The 21,945-nt window shown below is 38.4% G+C and overlaps 1 protein-coding gene and 1 pseudogene across 1 annotated transcript; both read left to right on the forward strand.

Moving 5' to 3' along the window:
* The first annotated feature begins 608 nt into the window (after window positions 1-608).
* Window positions 609-1,550, forward strand: LOC138816465 (olfactory receptor 1J4-like). Its single transcript, XM_070006228.1, has one exon. It carries the CDS (start codon window positions 609-611, stop codon window positions 1,548-1,550), a length of 942 nt encoding a protein of 313 aa, XP_069862329.1.
* Window positions 1,551-8,219: 6,669 nt separating this feature from the next.
* LOC138815610 (olfactory receptor 1J21-like) lies at window positions 8,220-16,405 on the forward strand (annotated as a pseudogene).
* The last annotated feature ends 5,540 nt before the right edge of the window (window positions 16,406-21,945 follow it).

Genomic DNA, 21,945 nt, shown 5'->3' on the forward strand with positions numbered 1-21,945 from the left:
CAAAGACACTTAGAAGTCTGATGTGGAAGGTCAGGAGCCACTATTTCAGCAGGTGGCTTCATACCTCTGTGTTCACACCTGGTACCTGAAATAACTTACTGGAATGCTTAATAATATTTGAGGAATGCTCAATATTTCCATAACTGGCTAATAATATTCATCCCTTTGCAGAAGAGGGAACTTAGGCATGCATAAAGGAAGTTTGTCAAGGCTGGTTGGGTAGTAACTATGGAGGGAGCATCCAGGTCAAGCTTTTGGTAAATCACAGCTCTTGCTCAGTTCTTTATCAGGTGCTTGTAGAATGTGGGCCCCAAAGGGAAAAGACTTGGGAACTTTACTGTCTGCTGTATTACCAGTGTCCAAACAGTGTCTGCAACATGGTCGGACAAGTGAATAAATTTACAGACTCCAGTGAAGGAAATCTTGTTTAAACTGGAAATATTGGGCTTTTGGCATCTCAAATGAGAACAGGTGTAGAGTCAGACAGAAAAAAAATACGCCGTCCTCCAGAGAAATACATGTACGTATGATGTGGCTCTGCTGGGGATGATTACAACTTACCAGTCTCTTTGATTTCCTACTCCACCTCCAGCAGTAAGAAGAGGAACATGAGGAGAGAGAACGGAAGCAGTGCGTCCGAGTTTCTCCTCCTGGGACTCCCCATCCAGCCAGAGCAACAGGGCTTTTTCTTCTTCTTGTTCCTGGCCATGTACCTGACCACTGTGCTGGGGAACCTGCTCATCATCCTGCTTATCAGTCTGGACCACCGCCTCTACACCCCCATGTACTTCTTCCTCAGCCACTTGGCATTTTCGGATGTTTCCTTATCATCTGTCACCGTTCCAAAGATGCTCAGAAATATGCACACTCAGCGTTTAGCCATCTCCTATGAAGGATGCATTTCTCAGATGTATTTTTTCTTACTTTTTGTATGTGTTGACAATTTCCTGCTTGCAGTAATGGCCTATGACAGGTACGTAGCCATTTGCCACCCACTCCACTACACCATCATTATGAGGGGGGAGCTGTGTGTCATATTGGTGGCTTGTTCCTGGTTCTTCTCTGGAGTGCATGCTCTCCTGCACACCCTCCTTCTGTCTTGTTTGTCTTTCTGTGCTGACCACACCATCCCTCATTTCTTCTGTGATCTCAATGAGCTCCTGAGGCTGACCTGTTCAGATACTTCTCTCAATGAGCTAGTTATCTTCACTGAGGGGGGCGTGTTAACACTCCTGCCACTGAGTGCTATTCTGGGATCCTACATATGTATTGGGGCAACCGTCCTAAAGGTCCCCTCCATGAAGAAGATTGGCAAGGTTTTCTCCACCTGTGGTTCCCACCTCTTCTTAGTGTTTCTGTACTATGGGACTCTTGCCATCATTTATTTCTTTCCTTCCTCAGGCAATTCCACAGTGAAGGATGCAGTTGCTTCAGTGATGTATGTGGTAGTGACCCCCATGTTGAACCCTTTTATTTATAGTCTGAGGAACAGAGACATGCAGCTGGCTCTGCAGGTACTGTGTAGAAAAGTGGTGATATTTGCGGAGTGAGAGTGTTTTACTTACGGTGACAGTTTTCCTAGTAATGCTCCCAGAGATACTTGCTTGAAAAGTGGTGCAGGTGGCCAGAGAAGATTGCAAAAATGATCACATATTTGGCATTCTTTCATTTCCATGGTGGAATTTACTGTTCTTTCCCTTGAATCTGGACAGATATTTCCCCTACCCCCTCACACACCCAGTACTCATATTTTCACATTTGCTAGGCAGGTGCTTTATCACTGATAAATAACGTTTCCAGTGTTTTTTTTTTTTTTTTTTGCTCAGTATTTTTTGTTTATTTTGTTTTGAGATAAGGTCTTACTGCCTGCCCAGGTGTGCACCGAGAACACAATCTACCAATTTTAGGCTTCTCATCATTACAGGGATGATGGTCACATCACTCTATCAAGCTTCCCCTCATTGAGATGGAGTCCTACAGATTTTTCTGAAGATCAGACTGTTCTAGAGCCATCCTCTCTGTCTCAGCCTCCCATATAGCTTAGGACAGTAGTTGTACACCACTGCATTCAGCCATGGGTTAAGAAAGATTCTCATTAACTTCCCTACCTGGGCTGGCCTCCAACCATGAGCCATTCATTCTCAACTTCCCATTATGACTTGTTTTGATCAATGGGTTTGGTGGAATTGATATTGTAAGAGCTCTAAGCCTATGCAAGGTCTGTGTTTACTGTACTTAGAACTATTCAATAATCATGGAAGTAAGTCTAGGATAGGCTACCCAAAGACAGAAGGGTACAAAGATACTCTGGTTAACTTCTAGCCAGTGTCCAGTAGGGGTTATGGAGACACAAATGAGTTCAGTCCAACCCTCAGCCAAATTGCCAGTCTATAGAATCATCATGAAAAATGTTTTTCTTTTGGGTTTTTGTGCAGCAATAGTTACTTGATGTGACTGCTTTTATTACTGGGATGTTCCAGACTTTCCTTAATTTCAACAGTCCTTCTCTTTTCCTTAATTTCTCGATTGAACTGACTTCTTTCCCCATTTCCCAGATCTCATGAACCTCAAAACTTGAAGGTTCATAGACACTCCAGGATGATCTCTATAATCTTAGTTTTGCCATTACCTTAGTTTTTTTGTCAAGCATAAAAACAATATTTATAGATATACCGCTTTGTCTGTCTGAAGATATTTGAATATCTTGTTATGATATCCAAAGGCATAAACCTCCTATTGCTGGAGAGGTATTAGATTAGAAATGCATTAAAATAGATTAGAATTAGATATTGGATATTAGACTAGAAATTATGATCATGAGTAAGATTAGAGATACTAGATTAGAAATATTAGGGAATGCTTTCTTTCCTTTTTAAGAAGAAAAGTACTTGGACTAAGGCTAAAGAGCTAGAATAATATTGCATTTTGTGTAAGTTTTCTCTTCTTATGGTAGGTGCTAATATTAATTGAAAAAATAAAAATTCTCAATTGTGATAAAACAGTTGTCCTTATTTACAATAAAATTCAGATCTAGAACCTTATACTTGGGCTATTATCAAGGTTTGTAGAATGAGATATTGTTTTATCTAAACAAAAGGCATTTGTCAGTTGCTGATGGCTCATACCTATAATCCTAACTACCCAGGAGGCTGAGATCTGAGGATTACAGTTTGAATCCAACCCCAGGCAGAAGAGTCTGTGAGATTCTTATCTCTAATAAAGTATTCAGATAAGGCTGGAAATGGCACTGTGGCTCAAGTGGAATAGCACTAGCCTTGAGCAAAAAGAAGCTCAGGGACAGTGTCCAGGCTGTGAGTTCAAGCTCCAGGACTGGCAGAAAAGAAAAGAAATGAGTATTATGAAATTTAATGATAATTTACAGTTATAATTTATTATTTGGCCTTCTCGTTTCTCCATCTTTTTGTCTGTGATTTCCAACATTCTAGAAGTAGATGTTGCTTTAAAGTAGTGAAGTTGAGATTACTTACATATTTTTCTACAGTTTTTGGCCAGTTACAAGGTTTGAAAACAGGATTTTCAAAGCTTGCTTGCTTGGCTGGTGTCCTATCCTTGAGCCAAACCTCTAGCTTGGCTTTTTGCTGACCAGTTGGACATGGAGTCTCATGGGCTTCTCTGCTTGGGCTGGCTTATAACTGATTCTCCAGATTTTAGCCTCTTGAGTAGTTAATATAACAGTTTGCAGCCAGTGCTGTTTCTTTTTTATTAGCATCAGTTAGTTGTACATGTTCATATATGCATATGATGCACCTTGATCAGACCCACTCATATCACTTTTTCTTCCATATCCCTTGGGGTCTTATACCTGTATAGGTACCACTGTCCTGAAGGTTCTCTCCACTAAGAAATTCTTTCTTTTTTTTTTATTTGGTCGGTCGTGGGGCTTGAACTCTGGGATTGGGCGCTGTCCCTCAGCTCATCAGCTCAAGGTGAGTGCTCTACCACTTGGGCCACAGCACCACTTCTGGTTTTCTAGTGGTTTATTAGAGATAAGAGTCTCATGGACTTTCCTGCCAAGGCTGGCTTTGAACCATGATCCTCAGATCTCAGCCTTCTGAGTAGCTAGGATTACCAGCACCTGGCTCATTAAGAAATTCTTGAAAACATTTTCTACCTGTGGCTACCATCTTTTTGTTGTATCTGTATACTATGGGACACTTGTAGGGGATTACCTTTTCTCTTCATCATGGAACTCCCATGACAAGGCATAACTGCTTCTGTCATTTATCCCGTAGTTACCCCCATGCTGAACCCTTTCATCCATAGTCTGAGGAACAGACTTTAGACAAGCTTTATACAAACTTGTCAATAGAGCTAACTTTTTTTTTTTTTGGGTCCGGTTGTGGGGCCTGAACTCTGGGCCTGGGCGCTGTCCCTCAGCTCTTCAGCTCAAGGCTAGTGCTCTACCACTTGAGCCACAGCGCCACTTCCGGTTTTTTTTTTAATGTGGTGCTGAGAAATCGAACCCAGGGCCTCATGCATTCAAGGCAAACGCTCTACCACTGAGCTACCTTCCCAGCCTCTAGAGCTAACTTCTTTATGTGATAGTCATTTATTTCAGTCATTTACACAGTCAGGCACATTTCCTGAAGTTATTGTTTGTTTGACAATTCTTGACCAATTTCTGATTGATTCCACTTGTAGTTTTTATATTTAATGTAATGGTAGCAACACATTTGAAATTTTATTTTCTTTAAATAATTATTATTGTAATTTGGAACTGATACACATTTGTATATGAGGGGTTTGTTGTGCTGCTTCTATAAATGCACACAGTGCATTTTGAACAAATTCACCTCTTCCACCACTGACTTTATATTTTATGTATTACTATTTTCTAATTAAGATATTTGTATGCTTTTTTCTGATATTTTGATTAGCATATATTTCTGCCCACCATGCTGCTGCTCATCATACATTATATGTATGTTTAGAAATATATGCATATAATGTACTTTGATCACATTTACCCTTTGTATTGCTCTCCTCATTTTCCCTCCTTTTTTATTGCTGGTTGTGGCGTCTGAACTCTGGGTCTGGGCTCTGTCCCTCAGTTCTTCAGCTCAAGGCTAGTACTCTACCACTTGAGCCACAGCGCCACTTCTGACTTTTTCTGCTTATGTGAGGAATCAAACCCAGGGCCTCATGCATGCAAGGTAAGCACTCTACCACTGAGCCACCTTCCCAGCCCATCATTTTCCCTCTTTTCTACAACTTTTCCTTATTTCCCTCTTCTTTATACAACTTTTAATGGGATTATTATACTATTTTCATATATTTTGATCATATCTACTGTCCCCATCACTCTTTCTTTTATCTTCTCTACAGCTGGTTTAGCCAAATTGTCCTTTTTTACATTTGCTTTTTCTCTGTCTCTCTCTATTACATACAAACCAAATGCACCCCATATCTAGAATTTTCATATGAAAGGAAACATCAGATATTCATCTTTTTAATGTCTTCCAGTGCTATCAATTTTTCTGAAAATGACATAATTTCATGTTTTTTTGTGGCTTAATAATAGTCCATTGTGTATATGCACCATATTTTCTTTATCCAATCATTGTTTGATGAGTAGCTAGGCTGGTACTGATACTTAACTATTGTAAGTAGCTCTTCAATAAGCATGAAAGAATCTCTATTGTATGTTGACTTAACATCCATTTTGAAATATGCCCAGGAGTGGTAAAGCAGGATGGAATAGAAGTGCTACTTGTAGTTTTTTGAGGAACCTCCATACTGATTTCCATAGTGGTTAGACTGATTTACACTTCCACCAAAACTTCATATTCCTTGAAACATTATCTGTTATTTGTTTTCTTGATGACAGTCATTGTGAGAGAAGATAGAATCTCAGTGTCATTTTGATATGTACCTTTCGATTTGCCATTTGTACTTTATCCTAGAATTCTGAGTTTATTGATTGTGACCTTTGAAAATATTGGTAAAATTAGGTTCATGAGTGACTAAAATAATTTAGATAATGAACTTTTAAGGACAGAAACCATTTTATGTTGTTGGAAATTATTGAAGGCATAAATACTATGTATAAAATGATATTTTTGAAAACAAAATACTCAGTAATAATATAAGATTCTTACATCTGCCTGTGTTCAGTTGTTAATTCTGTCTGCCAAAAAAGTATAAAGAGTATACAACCTTATATACATTGAGACCCCCAGGAGACATCAAGACACAGTCAAATTCTTTTTTTTTTTTTTTTTGCCAATTCTGGGCCTTCAACTTTGGGCCTGGGCACTGTCCCTAAGATACTTTTGCTCAAGGCTAGCACTCTACCATCTGAGGCTACAGTACCACTTCAGGCTTATTCTGTGGTTAATTGGAGATAAGAGTTTCATGGACTTCCTTGCGTGAGATGGCTTCAAACCAATGATCCTCAGATCTCAGCCTCCTGAGTAGCTGAATTACTGATGTGAACCACCAGTGCCCAGCTTACAGTTGTAATAATATAGAGAACCATCAATTCAATTCAATTGCCCTTTTAGCAATTGAATTACATATTTTGATTTTTAATTTTTGAGTTCTTTATATATTTAGATACTAGTCCATTAAAAGGTGAACATATGGCAAAGATTATTTTCAATTCCATGGACTATCTCTTCTTTCTGTTAAATGTTTCCTTTGCCAGTTTTTGCACTTGTTTCCTGAGCAATTGGAGTCCTATTTAGAAGTTGTTGCTTATATCTTTTTTCTTTAAAATTATTTTTGATTATTATATATATATTAACTGTATTCTCATTAAACTTCTTACACTTGAATTTATTTAAATTTAAACAAGATGATAATGCTTGAACCTATCACTTATTTTAAGAAACACATTAAAATTATGAAAAATGGAGAAAGGATGGATAAGAAAGAATAATAAAGGGAATAAATCTAGTCAAAGTACATTATATGCATGTATGGAGATATAATTAGACCTGCTATGCAATTAAAAAAATAAAATACAGTATTGTGTTTCTTACGTGGTTTTCATTTATTTCCTCTAGTAATTCCAAAGCTGTTATGAGACTTTGGAAGAATCATATAGTACCTTCTTCTTTCACGTTATCTGTGTTCCTGAAAATGATAAAACTTTGAAGAAGACACCAGGAGGTAGAAAAATTTCTCATGTTCATAGATTGCCAGAACTGATGTCATGAAAATGGCCATACTGCCAAGGCAATCTATAAATCCAATGCAATACCAATCAGAATCTCAATGTCATTCTTTTCAGAGATAAAGAAAAGCATCCCCCAAATTCATATGAAGCTCTCAAAGGCCCTAAAAAGCTAAAGCAATCCTGAATAAAAACAGCAGTGCTAGAGATATCACAATTCCAGATTTTAAGCTACTACAGAGTCATAATAATAAACAACTTTGTTCTCGCACATACAGTATCCAGTAGACGAATGGAACAGATCAGAAAATTCAGAAGGAAACACACATACCTAGAGCTATCTTAGTTTTGACAAAGTAGCCAAAATATATGTTGGAAAAAGACTATCTCTTGAAATAGTTTTGGGGAAACCAGATGCCCACATGCAAAAGACTGGAGTTGGATTCCAGTTACCTTGTACTATCAGTTCAAGGTAGAACAAAGCCCTCAATGTAAGACATAGGCAGGAAGTTGCTGAGTAGAATTCCAGGGGCTCAGAAAATAGGTGTACAAATGTACAAATATACAAATGGATTGCATCAAGCTAAAAAGGTGGTTTTATTTTTGCCAGTTTTGGGGCTTGGACTCAGGGCTTGAGTACTGTCCCTGAGCTTCTTTTGCTCAAGGTTAGGACTCTATCACTTAAGCAACAGCACCACTATTGGCCTTTTCTGACTACATGGTACTGAGGAATTGAACCCAGAGCTTCATGCATGCTAGACAAGCACATTACCACTAAGCCACATTCACAGCTCTAAAAAGGCTTTGTATACTGAAAGATAGTAGCTATAATAAAGTCATCTGCACATTCATATTCATTGCTGCACTTTTTACCGTAGTCAATTTATGGAAACAGCCTAGATTTCCTGCAAACCATAAAAAGATAGCCCAGGGGAGATTTTTTTGAATCTGTATGCAAGGGTCTAATAACCAGAATACACAGTCCCCCAAAGACTCAATTAATAATTAATAAATGAACAAAGGAACTAAATAGACATGCCTGAAAAGAACAAGTAAAAATAGATAATAAATAAATGAAGAAATGTTCACCATCAATGGACATAAAGGAAATGTAAATCAAACCAGCATTGAGATTTTATTCCACTCCAGTCAGAATGGCCATTATGAAGAATATGAACAAGAATGGTTGGGAGGAGCCAGGATTCAGTGGCTCATGCCTGTAAACCCTAGCTACTCAGGAGGCTGAGATCTAAGGATAGCAATTTGAAGCCAGCCCCAGCAGAAAAATCCAGGTAAGACTTTTATCTCCAATTAACTACTCAAAAATCGGAAGTGGAGCTGTGGCTCTAAGTTGTAGCCTGCTAACCTTGAGCAAAGGAGCTCAGGAACAGCAACCAGGCCCTGGATTTGAGCCCCACAACCGACAAAAAAGAAAGAAATGGTGGGGAGGATGTGGGGAAAAAGAAATCCTATTTCATGGGAAGGGATGGGAAGGGGAAACAAAGGAGGAGGCATCAACTCTTGATAAGAAATGTACTCATTACCTTGCCCATGTAATTGTAACCCTCTGTATGGTCTTTTCACAATAAAAAAAAAAGAAACTCTATTACACTGTTGGTGGGAATGTAAATTAGCATAACCATTATGGAAGGCACTATGGAGATTCCTCAAAACTATTAATAGAATCACTCTCTGGGCTGGGAATGTGGCTTAGTGGTAGAATGTTTTCCTAGTATCCATGAAACCCTGGGTTTGATTCCTCAGTACCACATAAACAGTAAAAGCCAGAAGTAGCACTGTGGCTCAAGTGGTAGAGTGCTAGCCCTGGGCAAAAAAAGCTTAGGGTCAGTGCCCAGGCTCTGAGTTCAAGCCCCAGGACTGGCAAAAAAATAGAATTACTCTCTGATCCAGTGATACTGTTGTTGGGCATTTATCAAGAAAACCCCATAAATCAGAATATAATAAAGTTACTTGCGTATTCATAGCCATTGCTTCACTCTTCACCTTAGCCAAGTCATAGAAACAGCCTAGATTTCCATGCAAACCATGAGAGAAATGTTTGTGTGTGTGTGTGTGTGTGTGTGTGTGTGTGTGTGTGTGTGTCTGAGTCTGTGTGTGTATGTGTATGTATAATGGAATTGTATTCCTTCATCAGGAAGAATAATATTATGATATTTGCAGGGAAATGGATAGACCTTGAAAAAATTATGGTCACTGAAGTAAGTTAGGCTCAGAGAGATAAAGGATACATGTTTTCTTTCATATGTGGAAATGACATAAAAATGTAAACATATATGCATATGTACATGATCAAACTGCCTACAGTATGGTATATATAGGAATAGATTTCTATGGTGTAATCCCTTTACACTTAATAGTAGTTTAACAAAATAAATACCAGGATGCTGAAATACGTCTTGAGAGGGTAGGTATTAAGGGGAATGGAATGGACAAATTGAGAGAGGAATAGTGGTGAATCCAGCCATAATACTCAATATACATATGTGAAAATGGAACTCAAGGGCAGGTTGGGTTGGGATAAATAGGGTGGAGAATGATGAATGACCAAGATACATTGTCCACATGAATTGACATGTTGAATGGAAACCCCTTTATACAACTACTTAGATCAAGTGATTAGAAAGGGCAATAATCCTAATACAGCAGGGTCCCATTTTATGTTAATTAATCCATGAAAGTTTCAGCCTCCAAATGCAGTCATTATTGTGGGTTATGGCTTCAACCCATAAATTTTCTTTAGGAGATGGGAGAGAACAGAAACATTCAGACCATAAAAATGCATATATATGTAAATCCCAGCTAATATTTATTCTTTTAAATTCTATTATGTTGGCATGTGAGTATTGTTTACTAATAAATTATTACAGGGGGAAGTATAAATAAGAGGCAGAACTATAGGATACATTTAGTTTACAAGAGGGATATATGAAGGATCTAACAGGTATGCAGGACCTGGAGAAATAGTAATGTAATCTGTTAATGTAAAAGAGACCTTCCCTGATATTGTTAAATCTAATGGAAGTCATGCAGAGTCAATTGTAGAGCTGTCTTAAGAACAGTTAACCAGTCCTGTTCTATAGAATTTAGAAAATATTTCTTAAGTCTATTTCAAGATTTCCTTAGTCAAATATCAAATACACTTTTTAATCATAAATGGAGCCATTTAATAACATAAATATCCACACATCTCCAACTTAATCTATGACTATATATTTATTTTCTCATAGGCATCAAAGAACAGGAGATGATGTAATGAGTGGATTCAGGGGTAATTTTCTAGTGGATTAATTAGAAAATGTGCATTACATTGTTAATTTTTCTGTAGCACTGTGGGATTCTTACACCAGTAGAATATTGTATCTGCTGGTTTGGGGAGAGAGATTAAGATTTACAGAAGCCATGCTTTATTTCATAGAGTCCAGTGGACACCAGGAGATAGAACTTCTCTTACTCTTTTGGTGAGAGAATAAAAATGTTAGAATATTTCTAGTGTTTTCAAAATAATACAGGGTTCAGAAGTAAGAGACTTGTTTATCAGACTCAATCTCCAGTTTGATTTCATCATGTACTCCTTATTTAACCTTATTTAACCCCAAAAGACAAGGAATTTATGAACTACCAAGTTCCTAATGACTACCCTGTGGGTTTGTTTTCTTTAATCATCATTCCTCCAAGCGTAAACTCTCTTTCAACTTGGTCAACCCTTAGTTCTTCCCTTGTGAATAGCTAGTTCTTCCCCAAGGAAGTCAAAGATAATGAAGCAATTATACCATGTGTCTCTGATTTCAAATTGGAGATGGTAGAATTGTCCCATGGGTCTTCTCCCATCATTTTTCCAATTACAGTTCACTTGATTTATTGGGGACGGTGAAGAAGAGTGTGTTGATACATGTATATTGCTTGAGGACTCAAGCAATATACCTAATGACTCTTCTATCTGTTGCAGTGGAACTTTGAGCTCCATCTGTGCCATTATATTCAGTGTCTTCTAGAAAGAAATAGAACAATCTCCCCACGCCATGTCCCTAAAGGTATCTGGGCCCATCTTCTGTGGTTCTATCAGAGCAGGAATATAATTTATATTAAGTAGCATGATTTTATTAGCGTGGGTATGTGTCATTGTTCAGTCTATGCTATTAATTCCTAGACTATAATAAAAACACACAGATTGATAGTTTCTTGCAAAGTAGTTTATCTTGAATTGTTTATATCCAATTTTTGAAAGAGTAAGATCCAACGAACAGATAGAATTTTGTACCTAAATGACTGCAGCCATCTATTTGGATCCTAGCTGGTTCTCTTGACTTGTTTCAATGTGATCTCTACCCAGTAGACAACAAGATATTTGATATGTTTAATTACTTCATTTAAATCTTCACTGTACTTCTACAATCAAACTAAATAAAATCTTTTATTATAACAGATATTATAATATTTAATATAATGTTATAGTTTATAATAGTTTCCTAACACCATATATTTCCCAGACTAACCACTATCTTAATTTTTTCCTATTTCTCAATTTTCTTCTCTACATACTTATTTAGAATGCCTATTTTTGAAAACGTAATATGACAAGCTCTTTTTTTAATTGTGAAAATACTGTACAGAGGGGTTACAATTACATGGGCAAGATAATGAGTACATTTCTTATCAAGCATTGTAGCCTCCTCCTCCACCCCTGGTCCCCCCCACCCCTGGACCCAATTCTCCCCCCCCCCCCACCAAAGTGGTAAAGTTCGTTTTCGACATAATGACTTGTACATCTCATTGTTGCAATGGGTCCACCTGTATCCCTATTTAAACAATTTGTTTTTGCCCTTCCCCTCCACAAATTATACTGACATCAAATATAGTGAAAGCAGGGGTTATACCGTGGAGGAAGGACATACAAAGCAACAAAGAAATAATCTTATAAATGTGTTAGAAACAATCTCATGAAAGAAAAAAAACATTTGAATACATATCTTAGGGTTCATTTCCCTAACATCAACTTATCTGACCTTTTCTGCTTGATTCAGACATATACTAGTTACTGCAAATAAGGGAAACCATGGGACCTATGTTTCTTTGGGCCTGGCTTACTTCACTTAATATAATTTTTTCCAAGCCTTTCAATTTCCTAACAAATGAGGCAATGTCATTCTTTCTGATGGAGGCATAGAATTCCATTGTGTATATATACCACATTTTCTTTTTTTTTTTAAGAATTTTATTTTATTTTTATTGTGAAAATACTGTACAGAGGGGTTACAATTACATGGGCAAGATAATGAGTACATTTCTTATCAAGCATTGCAGCCTCCTCCTTTGTTTCCCCTTCCCATCCCTTCCCATCCCTCCCCTGCCCCCCCCACAATCCTCCCCACTCCCCCTCCCTCCCAAAGTTGTAAAGTTCGTTTTCGACATAACGACTTGTACATCTCATTGTTGCAGTGGGTCCTCCTGTATCCCTATTTAAACGACGTTTTTCCCCTTCCCCTCTACAAATTATACTGACATCAAATACAGTGAAAGCAGGGGTTATACTGCAGGGGAGGGACATACAAAGCAACAAAGAACATACAAAGCAACATACAAAGAACATACAAAGGACATACAAAGCAACAAAGAAATAATCACATGAAAGAAAAAACATTTGAATACATATCTTAGGGTTCATTTCCCTACCATCACCTTATCTGACCTTTTCTGCTTGACTCAGACATATACTACATATTGCAAATAAGGGAAACCATGGGACCTATGTTTCTTTGGGCCTGGCTTACTTCACTTAATATAATTTTTCCCAAGCCTTTCCATTTCCTAACAAATGGGGCAATGTCATTCTTTCTGATGGAGGCATAGAATTCTATATCTTAGCTATAGTAAATAGTGTTGCAATAAACATAGTCGTGCTGGTAGCTTTAGTGTGGTCTTGTTTGTAAACATTTGGGTAAATGCCCCAAAGTGGGATTGCTGGGTCATAGGGGAGCTCTATGTGGAGTTTTTTTGAGGAACTTTCATACTGCTTTCGAAAGTGGTTGAACAAGTTTACACTCCCACCAACAATGCAGTAAGGTTCCCTTCTGTCCACATCCCCTCCAGCATCTGTTGTTATTAGAGTTCTTGATTTTAGCCATTCTAACTGGGGTGAGGTGGTATCTCAATGTTGTTTTGATTTGCATTTCTTTAATGGCTAGAGAGGTTGAGCATTTCTTCATGTGTCTATTGGCCATCCTTCTTTCCTCTTCAGAGAAGTTTCTCTTTAAGTCTTTAGCCCACTTATTTATTGGGCAGTTGTTTCTTTGAGGATTTGTTGTTGGGGGATTTAAGTTTTTGAGTTCAGGTATATTTTAGATTTGAGACTCTTGTCCATTGTAAGCCCAATCTGTGGGCTTTCTATTGATCTTGCTAACTATGTCCTTTGCCATGCAGAAGCTCTGCAATTTCATGCAATCCCATTTGTCGAACCTTTTTTTATTTGTTGTGTTTCTGTGTCTCTATTAAGAAAAATTCGGCCTGTGCCAAGGAGACCTAGGGTTTCTCCTATTCCATCCTGTAATGTTTTCAGAGTGTCTGCTTTGACTCTGAGGTCTTTGATCCATTTGGAGTTGATTCTGGTTCAGGGTGATATATAAGGATCTAGCTTTAGTTTTCTACAAGTAGTTAACCAATTTTGCCAGCACCATTTACTGAAGAAGAGGCTGTCTTTCTTCCATTTTATTTTTTTAGCTCCCTTATCGAAGATTAGATGGCTATAGGTCTGTGGGTTCATTTCTGGGTTTTCAATTCTATTACATTGGTCCTGAGGTCTGTTCTTGTGCCAGTACCAAGCTGTTTTGATTACGATGGCTTTGTAGTAGAGTTTGAAATTTGGTATTGGTATTCCTCCAGTACTGTTATTTCTTTTTAAAAATTTTTTAAATTAATTTATTTTTTATTGTGAAAATACTGTACAAAGGGGTTACAATTACACGGGCAAGACAATGAGTAGATTTCTCATCAAGCATTGTAGCCTCCTCCTTTTTTTCCCTTCCCATCCCATCCTCCCCCACGTCCTCCCACCCAACCCCCCCTCCAAAGTTGTAAAGTTCATTTTCGACATACGACTTGTACATCTCATTGTTGCAATGGGTCCACCTGTATCCCTATTTAAACAATTTGTTTTTGCCCTTCCCCTCCACAAATTCTAACAACATCAAATACAGTGAAAGCAGGAGTTATACTGTGGGGGAGGGACATACAAAGCAACAAAGAAATAATCTTATAAATGTGTTAGAAACAATCGCATGAAAGAAAAAAACATTTGAATACATCTTTTCTGGTATTCGGGGTCTTTTATTGTTCCATATAGAATTTTGGATTGCCTCTTCTATTTCCTTGAAGAATGAGGTTGGAATATTGATAGGTATTGCATTGAATTTGTAGATAGCCTTGGGAAGTATTGCCATTTTCATGATGTTGACCTTTCCAATCCAGGAGCATGGGAGGTTTTGTCACTTTCTAAGTTCTGTTTTAATTTCCTTTTTCAAGTTTTTAAAGTTTTCATCATAGAGGTTCTTCACTTCTTTGGTTAATTCCTAGGTGCTTTATTTTTTGTGGGGCTATTATGAATGGAGTTGCTTTCCTAATTTCAGCCACAGTTTTCTCATTGTTGGCATACAGAAAAGCCATTGATTTTTGAAGGTTCATTTTATACCCTGCTACTTTGTCAAAGTTTTGAATCAGCTTGAGTAATTTGGGAGTGGAGTCTATGGGAGTCTTTAAATACAAGATCATATGACAAGCTCTTATACTCAGGTTTTTTTTTTAAACCCACTTAGAAAACTGCTTCCTGGTCACTTTACACTCTTATAAAATATCAGTGTATTAAAATGATGAGCATACATTTCCTAACTCCCAAATATCCGATGTTCATGGTCAATTCATAGTCTCTGAAAGATTGAACTCTTCCTGCTCTGATTGTCACCTAGAGGGTCCATGGTTTCTCCAAAAGATGTTTGCATGTGTTTCTCACATGGATGAATGGCACTGTCAGGCCACTGCTAAACCATTAGTGTAGGCAAAAAGCTTGAGCTGTTCAGGGCAAATGCACAAAGTGACTAATTCAATGCCATGTTTTTACAAGATACTAATCACAGCAGTACTTCATCCCCCGCCCCACACATCTATCTCTTTTACCATCCTCAGCAGTGGCAAAAGAAGAGGAGCATGGGGTAGGACAATCACAGCAGTGAGTCAGAATTCATCCTCCTGGGGCTCCCTATCCAGCCAGAAGAACAAGGCCTGTACTATGCCCTTTTCCTGGCCATGTACCTGACCACTGTGCTGGGGAGCCTGCTCATCATCCTGCTCCTCAGGCTGGATGCCCGCCTCCACACCCCCATGTACTTCTTCCAATGTCTCATTGTCATCTGTCACTGTACCAAAAATGCTCACAAGTATGCAGACACAGAGCCAATCCATCTCATATATTGGGCGTATTATTCAGGAATTTTTTTCTTGATATTTGGGGGGCTCGACAGCTTCCTTCTGACTTCCATGGCCTGTAACAGGTATGTGGCCATCTGTCACCCCCTGCACTATACAATCATCATGAGACAGAGCCTCTGTTTTCTGCTAGTGATTGTGTCCTGGACTTTATCCATTGTGATTGCTCTTGTGCACACCTTTGTCTTAGTCTGTCTCTCATTCCTTAGAGACAACACTATGCCCCTTTTCTTCTGTGACCTCTCTGCCTTACTTAAGCTGTCCAGCTCAGACACCACAGTCAATGAGCTGGTTATCCTCACGGTAGGAACAGTGGTCATTACCTTGCCATTCCTGTGCATTCTGGTCTCTTATGGCCGTATTGGGGCCACCATCCTGAGAGCTCCCTCCTTGAAGGGAATCTGCAAAGCCCTGTCCACATGCGGCTCTAACCTCTCTGTGGTTTCTCTGTACTATGGTGTGATTATTGGGCTCTACTTTCCCCCCTCACCCAGTAACACTAATGGCAAGGATGTCATTGTGGCAGTGCTGTACAGTCTGGTGATACCCATGCTAAATCCCTTTATGTACAACCTGAGGAATCGGGCTGAGGAAAGGGGCTCTGGGAAACATCCTAGGTGGAAGAATCTTTTCATTATGATGTGTGTTGTGTTTCCTATAAAAGGAGTACAAGACCTCTGCACTCTCCACACATATTCATTGTTTGAATTGCTGCTTCTTGGTGCATACTGGCATGCCACTTCCTTTGTAACTCATGTCTCATCTTCAGTGTAGACATTCTCTTGATTGTTTTATTGACTCCTTGGGTGAGATTTTCACTGCACAATTGTCTTCTCCTACATATTCTCTTTCTATATGGTACTGTTCTCCTAGAAAGAATTCAAACTTCTTGCTTTTGTTTTTGTAGCAAAAACTAAGGTTGTTACCTTTCCTTAAGATAAAAGTTTTTCTTTAGGCAGGTTCTTCATTTCATTTTTACATTTAATTTTTTTTGTCGGTCATGGGGCTTGAACTCTGGGCCTGGACGCTGTCCCTCAGCTCTTCAGCTCAAGGCTAGCACCCTACCACTTGAGCTACAGTGCCACTTATGGCTTTTTCTGCTTTTGTGGTGCTGAGGAATTGAACCCAGGGTCTCATGCATACGAGGCAAGCATTCTACCCCTGAGCCACCTTCCCAGCCCTTTACATTTAATTTCATAATTAACTCTGAATTAAAAAAATTAGTGTTAGATTGATAATAACTAGACATACACCTTATTTATTCTCTCATAAATGGAGTAATCTGGGTTGCAAATTAAAATGTCTTGGTTTTTCTATAAATAAAGAGGACAATGCATGCAGATCCCACATTGAGGACAGAAAAATTGGTGGATGCCCTTTGTGTCCTAGAAAGATCAAGTGTCTGTAAGATATACCATCAGGGTAGACATTCTAAAATGATCTTCCAGGTGGTGTGCGATCACATACTTGCAGTCCATTCTGAATACGAGATTCAGCCTCCAATGGACTGGATTGGAGAATAACTAGGCAGGGAGTCAAGAGATTAACCCGGACAGAGTTCAAGCAGGACTTCACCATGGTTTCATCCAACTAAATTTTTTTAAAATAAAAAAGTGGACCTCTCTCCCAAATGCACAAATCAACTGTGCCTGTTTCCCTCTGAAATGGCAAAGTTCTTATTTTCAGTCCTTGAAAAAAATGGCTTCAGCGCAAGGCAAAAATGGTGAGTTTCCTTCTACATGCTCATTGGGGTGGTAGGCATTCCCGCTGTCTCATGGTATGCTAGTAATTGGTATGAAGAAAGAAATTCAAATTAAGAGGATGTGGTAATTACTCCTGTGTTGCTGACCTAGCAATATTTAGTAAAAATAGTTTTTCAGGCGATTGTTTTTGTGAGGTCAAGTCCTGTGACCTATAAGTCACTTGGGCTTTTCTAATCTGAATGAGCATATTTTAGTTGCACCAAGAAGATGAAATGTACTTTAATCACATTCACCTCTCCTTTAATTCACTATCATCTTCCCTTCTTTAAAATATAATTTTAATGGACTTCATTCTGCTATTTTCACATATGTATATGATGAGATTCCATTACATGCACCCTCATTACTTTCTCCTTTCCCCCTTCTCCTCCTGCCTGTTCCATCCTTTTAGATATAGTCCTGAAGTCTGCCTCAGAGAAGAAGTATGTAATGTTTGTTTATATGTATCTGGGTTACTTTGCTCAACATGAATATCTCTAGTTGCATCCACATTCCTGCTAATTTATAATTCTATTCTTCTTTACAACTAAGTAATAGTCTACTCTGTATGTAGATATATAGATATCTGTATCCACATGTATAAAGAAAATATGAGATATCTATATATCCACACACTTATATCTTACATTTTCTTTATCTATTCATTGGTTGACTGGTACCAAAACTCATTCCATTGTCTATTGTTAATAGTGCTTTAACAAGCATATGTATGCAGGTATTTTACTACAGGTTGACGATGTTCCTCAGATACATGTCCTAGGAATGGTGTAGAAAGACCATATGGTAGCTCTACTGTTAGTATTTTGAGAACCTCTGTGCTGATTTCCACAGCATTTGTATGGATTTACATTCTCACCTATAGTGTATAAGGGTTCATTTTCCTTTTGTGTGCTCTTTTTTCTTTGTTCCTTTTGTGAAAGAACAGGATTATAGGCATTTTTATGTTCCCCAAACAAAAATTCAGGCCAATCAAAAACATATTGTTATCTCAAGAAGTGGTAACATTTTCATTATCCTGTGTTCTCCATTACTGAGCCCAACCCCTTTTTAAATATCCTTAGTTTTTGAATAGGGTTTTGCTTTTTGCCTAGGCCAGACTGGATCCCTATCATCCAATTTATGCTTTACATATAACTGGAAGGACAGGCACAGACCACTATATCCAGTGTTTTGTTTTATTTTCATTTACAAAATTAGTATATAGCTGGGTACTGGTGGCTCACGCCTATAATCCTAGTTATTCAGGAGGCTGAGAGCTAAGGATCATGGTTCAAAGCCAGCCTAGGAAGGAAAGTCCAGGAGATTTATCTCCTGGAAACTAGAAGTAAGCACTGTGGTTCAAAGTAGTAGAGTGCTGGCCTTGAGCAAAAAAGCTTAGGTACAGCCTTCAGGCCCTGAGTTAAAGCCCCACTATCAACCAAAAAAATTAGGATATATTAGTTATATAGAAGAGTTTCATTGTGATATATTCATACATGGATACAATACAATCTTTCTAATTTACCCCCTCTATCGATCTTTTTTTTTAAATCCCAATTTCTCCTTCTTAAAATGATTTTGACAGGTTTTATTACTCTGTTTTATAGATGTACACAAATTACTTGACCCAATTCATACTACCCCCATACTCTCTCTTGTTTTCCCTCTCCCGTTGTACTGGAACCTACTCTCCAGAACCTGTTTTATATTCCTATCATTCATGTTTTGTTTATATATTAAGTGTACAAAGGGTACTAAAATGATATATATTTCAATGTCAGTCATTATTTTGTGTACACCAATGAAGAATTTCAAAAAGATAGATTTAAACTTATGTGCAAAAGCATTCATACCGGAAGTGGCGCTGTAGCTCAAGTGGTAGAGCGCTTGCCTTGAGCTGAAGAGCTGAGGGACAGCGCCCAGGCCCAGAGTTCAAGCCCCACGACCGACAAAAAAAAAAAAAAAAAAAAAAAAAAAAGCATTCATACCTTTCCCTGAATAAAAATAATCAAGAAATCTGCCATCAAGTTATAAGCCTATATTTAAGAGGCTTTCCAGGAAGCAAGCAGAATACATTTTAAAATATGTTTGGATAATAAATGATATCAGGCTAGAGGAGATTAAGTTTGACCTCTACACTGTTAGGGGTATTTGGCTAGTCTGAGAATCACACTGACCGGAGACAGATCAAACTGTACAGACCAAGTGGGCCTAGCAAACATGAACACATCATTCCACCCAATAAATAAGGAATACATTTTTCTTTCACCAGCACATGAAATAAACTCCAGAATGGACCATGCTAGTGTATACAACAAATTTTACAAATCTAAAGAAAATGTAGTAACAATGAGAAGAGCTGGAAACAATTACACAAACAAATGGAAATTAAACAACATTCTCTGAGATGCCCAGTGGGTCAAAGGTAGTGAGTAATCTCAAAGCTATAGGATGAGTTACCAATCAGTTCTCAAAAGATAAAAAGAATAGACTGCATTTATTGCTTTATCCCTCCAATCTTAATAAAGTACTCTACTGCTTAATTGTATTCTGCAAGGAACAGGCAGACCCAATCCTCCTTTGTTTACACAGAGCTTATGTTCGGAAGAAGAGGGACCAAGAGGAAACAAGAACTCACATCAATATTACCCAAGTAAAGCCAACAGAGATACTTTGCCAGTCCATCTCAGTGGCAAGGAGAACCAGCATCAGGGCAATCGTATGTGGTAGAACAGCAAAGCAAGTCTCTGGATGAGCTCAGGGAGGCACAGTGGCCCAGGGCTCAGTAGATGTGTTTATAGCAATACCTGGCCCCTAAAGCTGTTGCTCTTTGGGTTCTTCTAGTGGTGTTGTCTCTCCTCCATCCTGGGCACTTTGCTAGATTAGCCACCAGAGGATTTCTATGAGTTCATAATAGAAGACATCAGCTCTGTCATGTCTTTGTGTCTCTTAACTGCTGGTGGTCTCTTTGCTCATTTGATGAATATAATGGTACTTTGTAATATTAAAAGTTATCTTCAATGAATTACAGAAGGAGGATTCATTCTGAACATGTCCACGTATGGATGCAGTGCATCATCCTCCCCTTCTGACAATACATTAACTTTTCCTGTTTCACTTTTTGTACGTGCATTGAGTACATTCACCCTCCTTCCCTCTCTTCACCCATCTCTTCCCCTCACTAGTACTTACTCCAGTCAAATATGGCACTTTCAAGTTATAGGAAAGCTTCAGCCACAGTTCAGCTTACAGGGTCTTAGAGGGGTTGACAGTTAGAAACCTATCTCTGGGCCAAAGTCTTTCTATCTCAAGTTCTTTCCTGAGTCCATGTGCTCGTGGGGACATCTGGTTAGCTATCACCTCTTTGGGGTAAGCATAGAGGCTCTTCACACAGCCACTGAATTTTTGTTTCTGGAGTTTTAAGGTAGAGTCCATTGGTCTGAGAAGGCAGAAGCCTTGGAGCCTGAAGCAGATGATGGGAAAGTGGCAGCAGTGTTTTCCCTCTGCTCTGATGGATAAGTAGAATTTTGGCATTACTATTCTAAAGCACTCATTCACAGAAGAACTAAGAGTATGGTGCTTGGCTGTCTTGAATCAGAGAGGAAACCAGTCCAGGAGCATGAAGTGGAATAAGGAAAGATCTGCTGCAGCCCTAACCCATTTTCTGATAGGTAGAAAGCATTCCCCCACTGCACTACTCAGCAAATGAGGGATTTGGTTTATTTTAAGCATATGATTTAGCTCTTCCCTAGGAGCCCTGAATTTAGGGAGTTTAGTTCTTTTTTATTTGCTGGAGTGTTGTAGCATTCATAGTGGTTTCTGCCACAGCTCCTATTTTGGTTGTGTCCTTGTAGTTCTGCCAGTATTTTATGGCTGAGTGTGAGACAAAGCATCACTGGTTCTAAAAACAAACAAACAATCAAAAAAAAAAAAAAAGAAAAGGAAAGAAAAGGGAAAGAAGACAACTTCCATGTCTACTATGCATAACTTTCCCTGCTGGAATCTTCTTCTGGATGAAAATTCTTCTCTTCTTTCTTTTAGAGATTTTAATATTTTGTATTTTTGATTTCCAATAGTGTCTAGCTCTGTCTGCTTATACTTTTTCTGGTGACTTCACCTAAGCTATCCTTTGTCTTAAGCCATATACTTGCTGCTAATCCAAGGGACAATAGAAAGGTACCTGGAGTTAGAGATCTTCATATAATGTAAAACAACCTAACTGAGAAAGTCAAATATCACATTTTCTTTCTTTCATTCTCTTCCTTCTTTCCTTCCTCCCTCCCTCCCTCCTCCCTTTCTCTCTCTCTCTCTCTCTTTCGTTCTTTCTTTCTTTTTCCCTCTCTCTCTTTCTTTCTTTCTTCCTTCCATTCTTTCCTTCTTTCTTTCTTTTTCCTTTTTTTTTTGATGGTTGTAGAGCTTGAACTCAGGGCCTGGGCACTATCCTTAAGCTCTTTCACTCAAGATTAGTGCTCTACCACTTTGAGCCACAGCTCCACTTTCAGTTTTCTGATGATTACTTGAAGATAAGAGTCTCACAGGATTTCCTGCCTGGGCTGGGTTTTAATTATGATC

Source organism: Dipodomys merriami, unplaced genomic scaffold (genome assembly GCF_024711535.1).
Source record: "Dipodomys merriami isolate MVZ:Mamm:240054 unplaced genomic scaffold, mDipMer1.0.p SCAF_11, whole genome shotgun sequence".
Lineage (NCBI taxonomy): Eukaryota > Metazoa > Chordata > Mammalia > Rodentia > Heteromyidae > Dipodomys > Dipodomys merriami.

Bases quoted from the DNA above. Each gene is read 5' to 3' on its own strand.
- LOC138816465 (XM_070006228.1), top strand. From the start codon at position 609: ATGAGGAGAGAGAACGGAAGCAGTGCGTCCGAGTTTCTCCTCCTGGGA.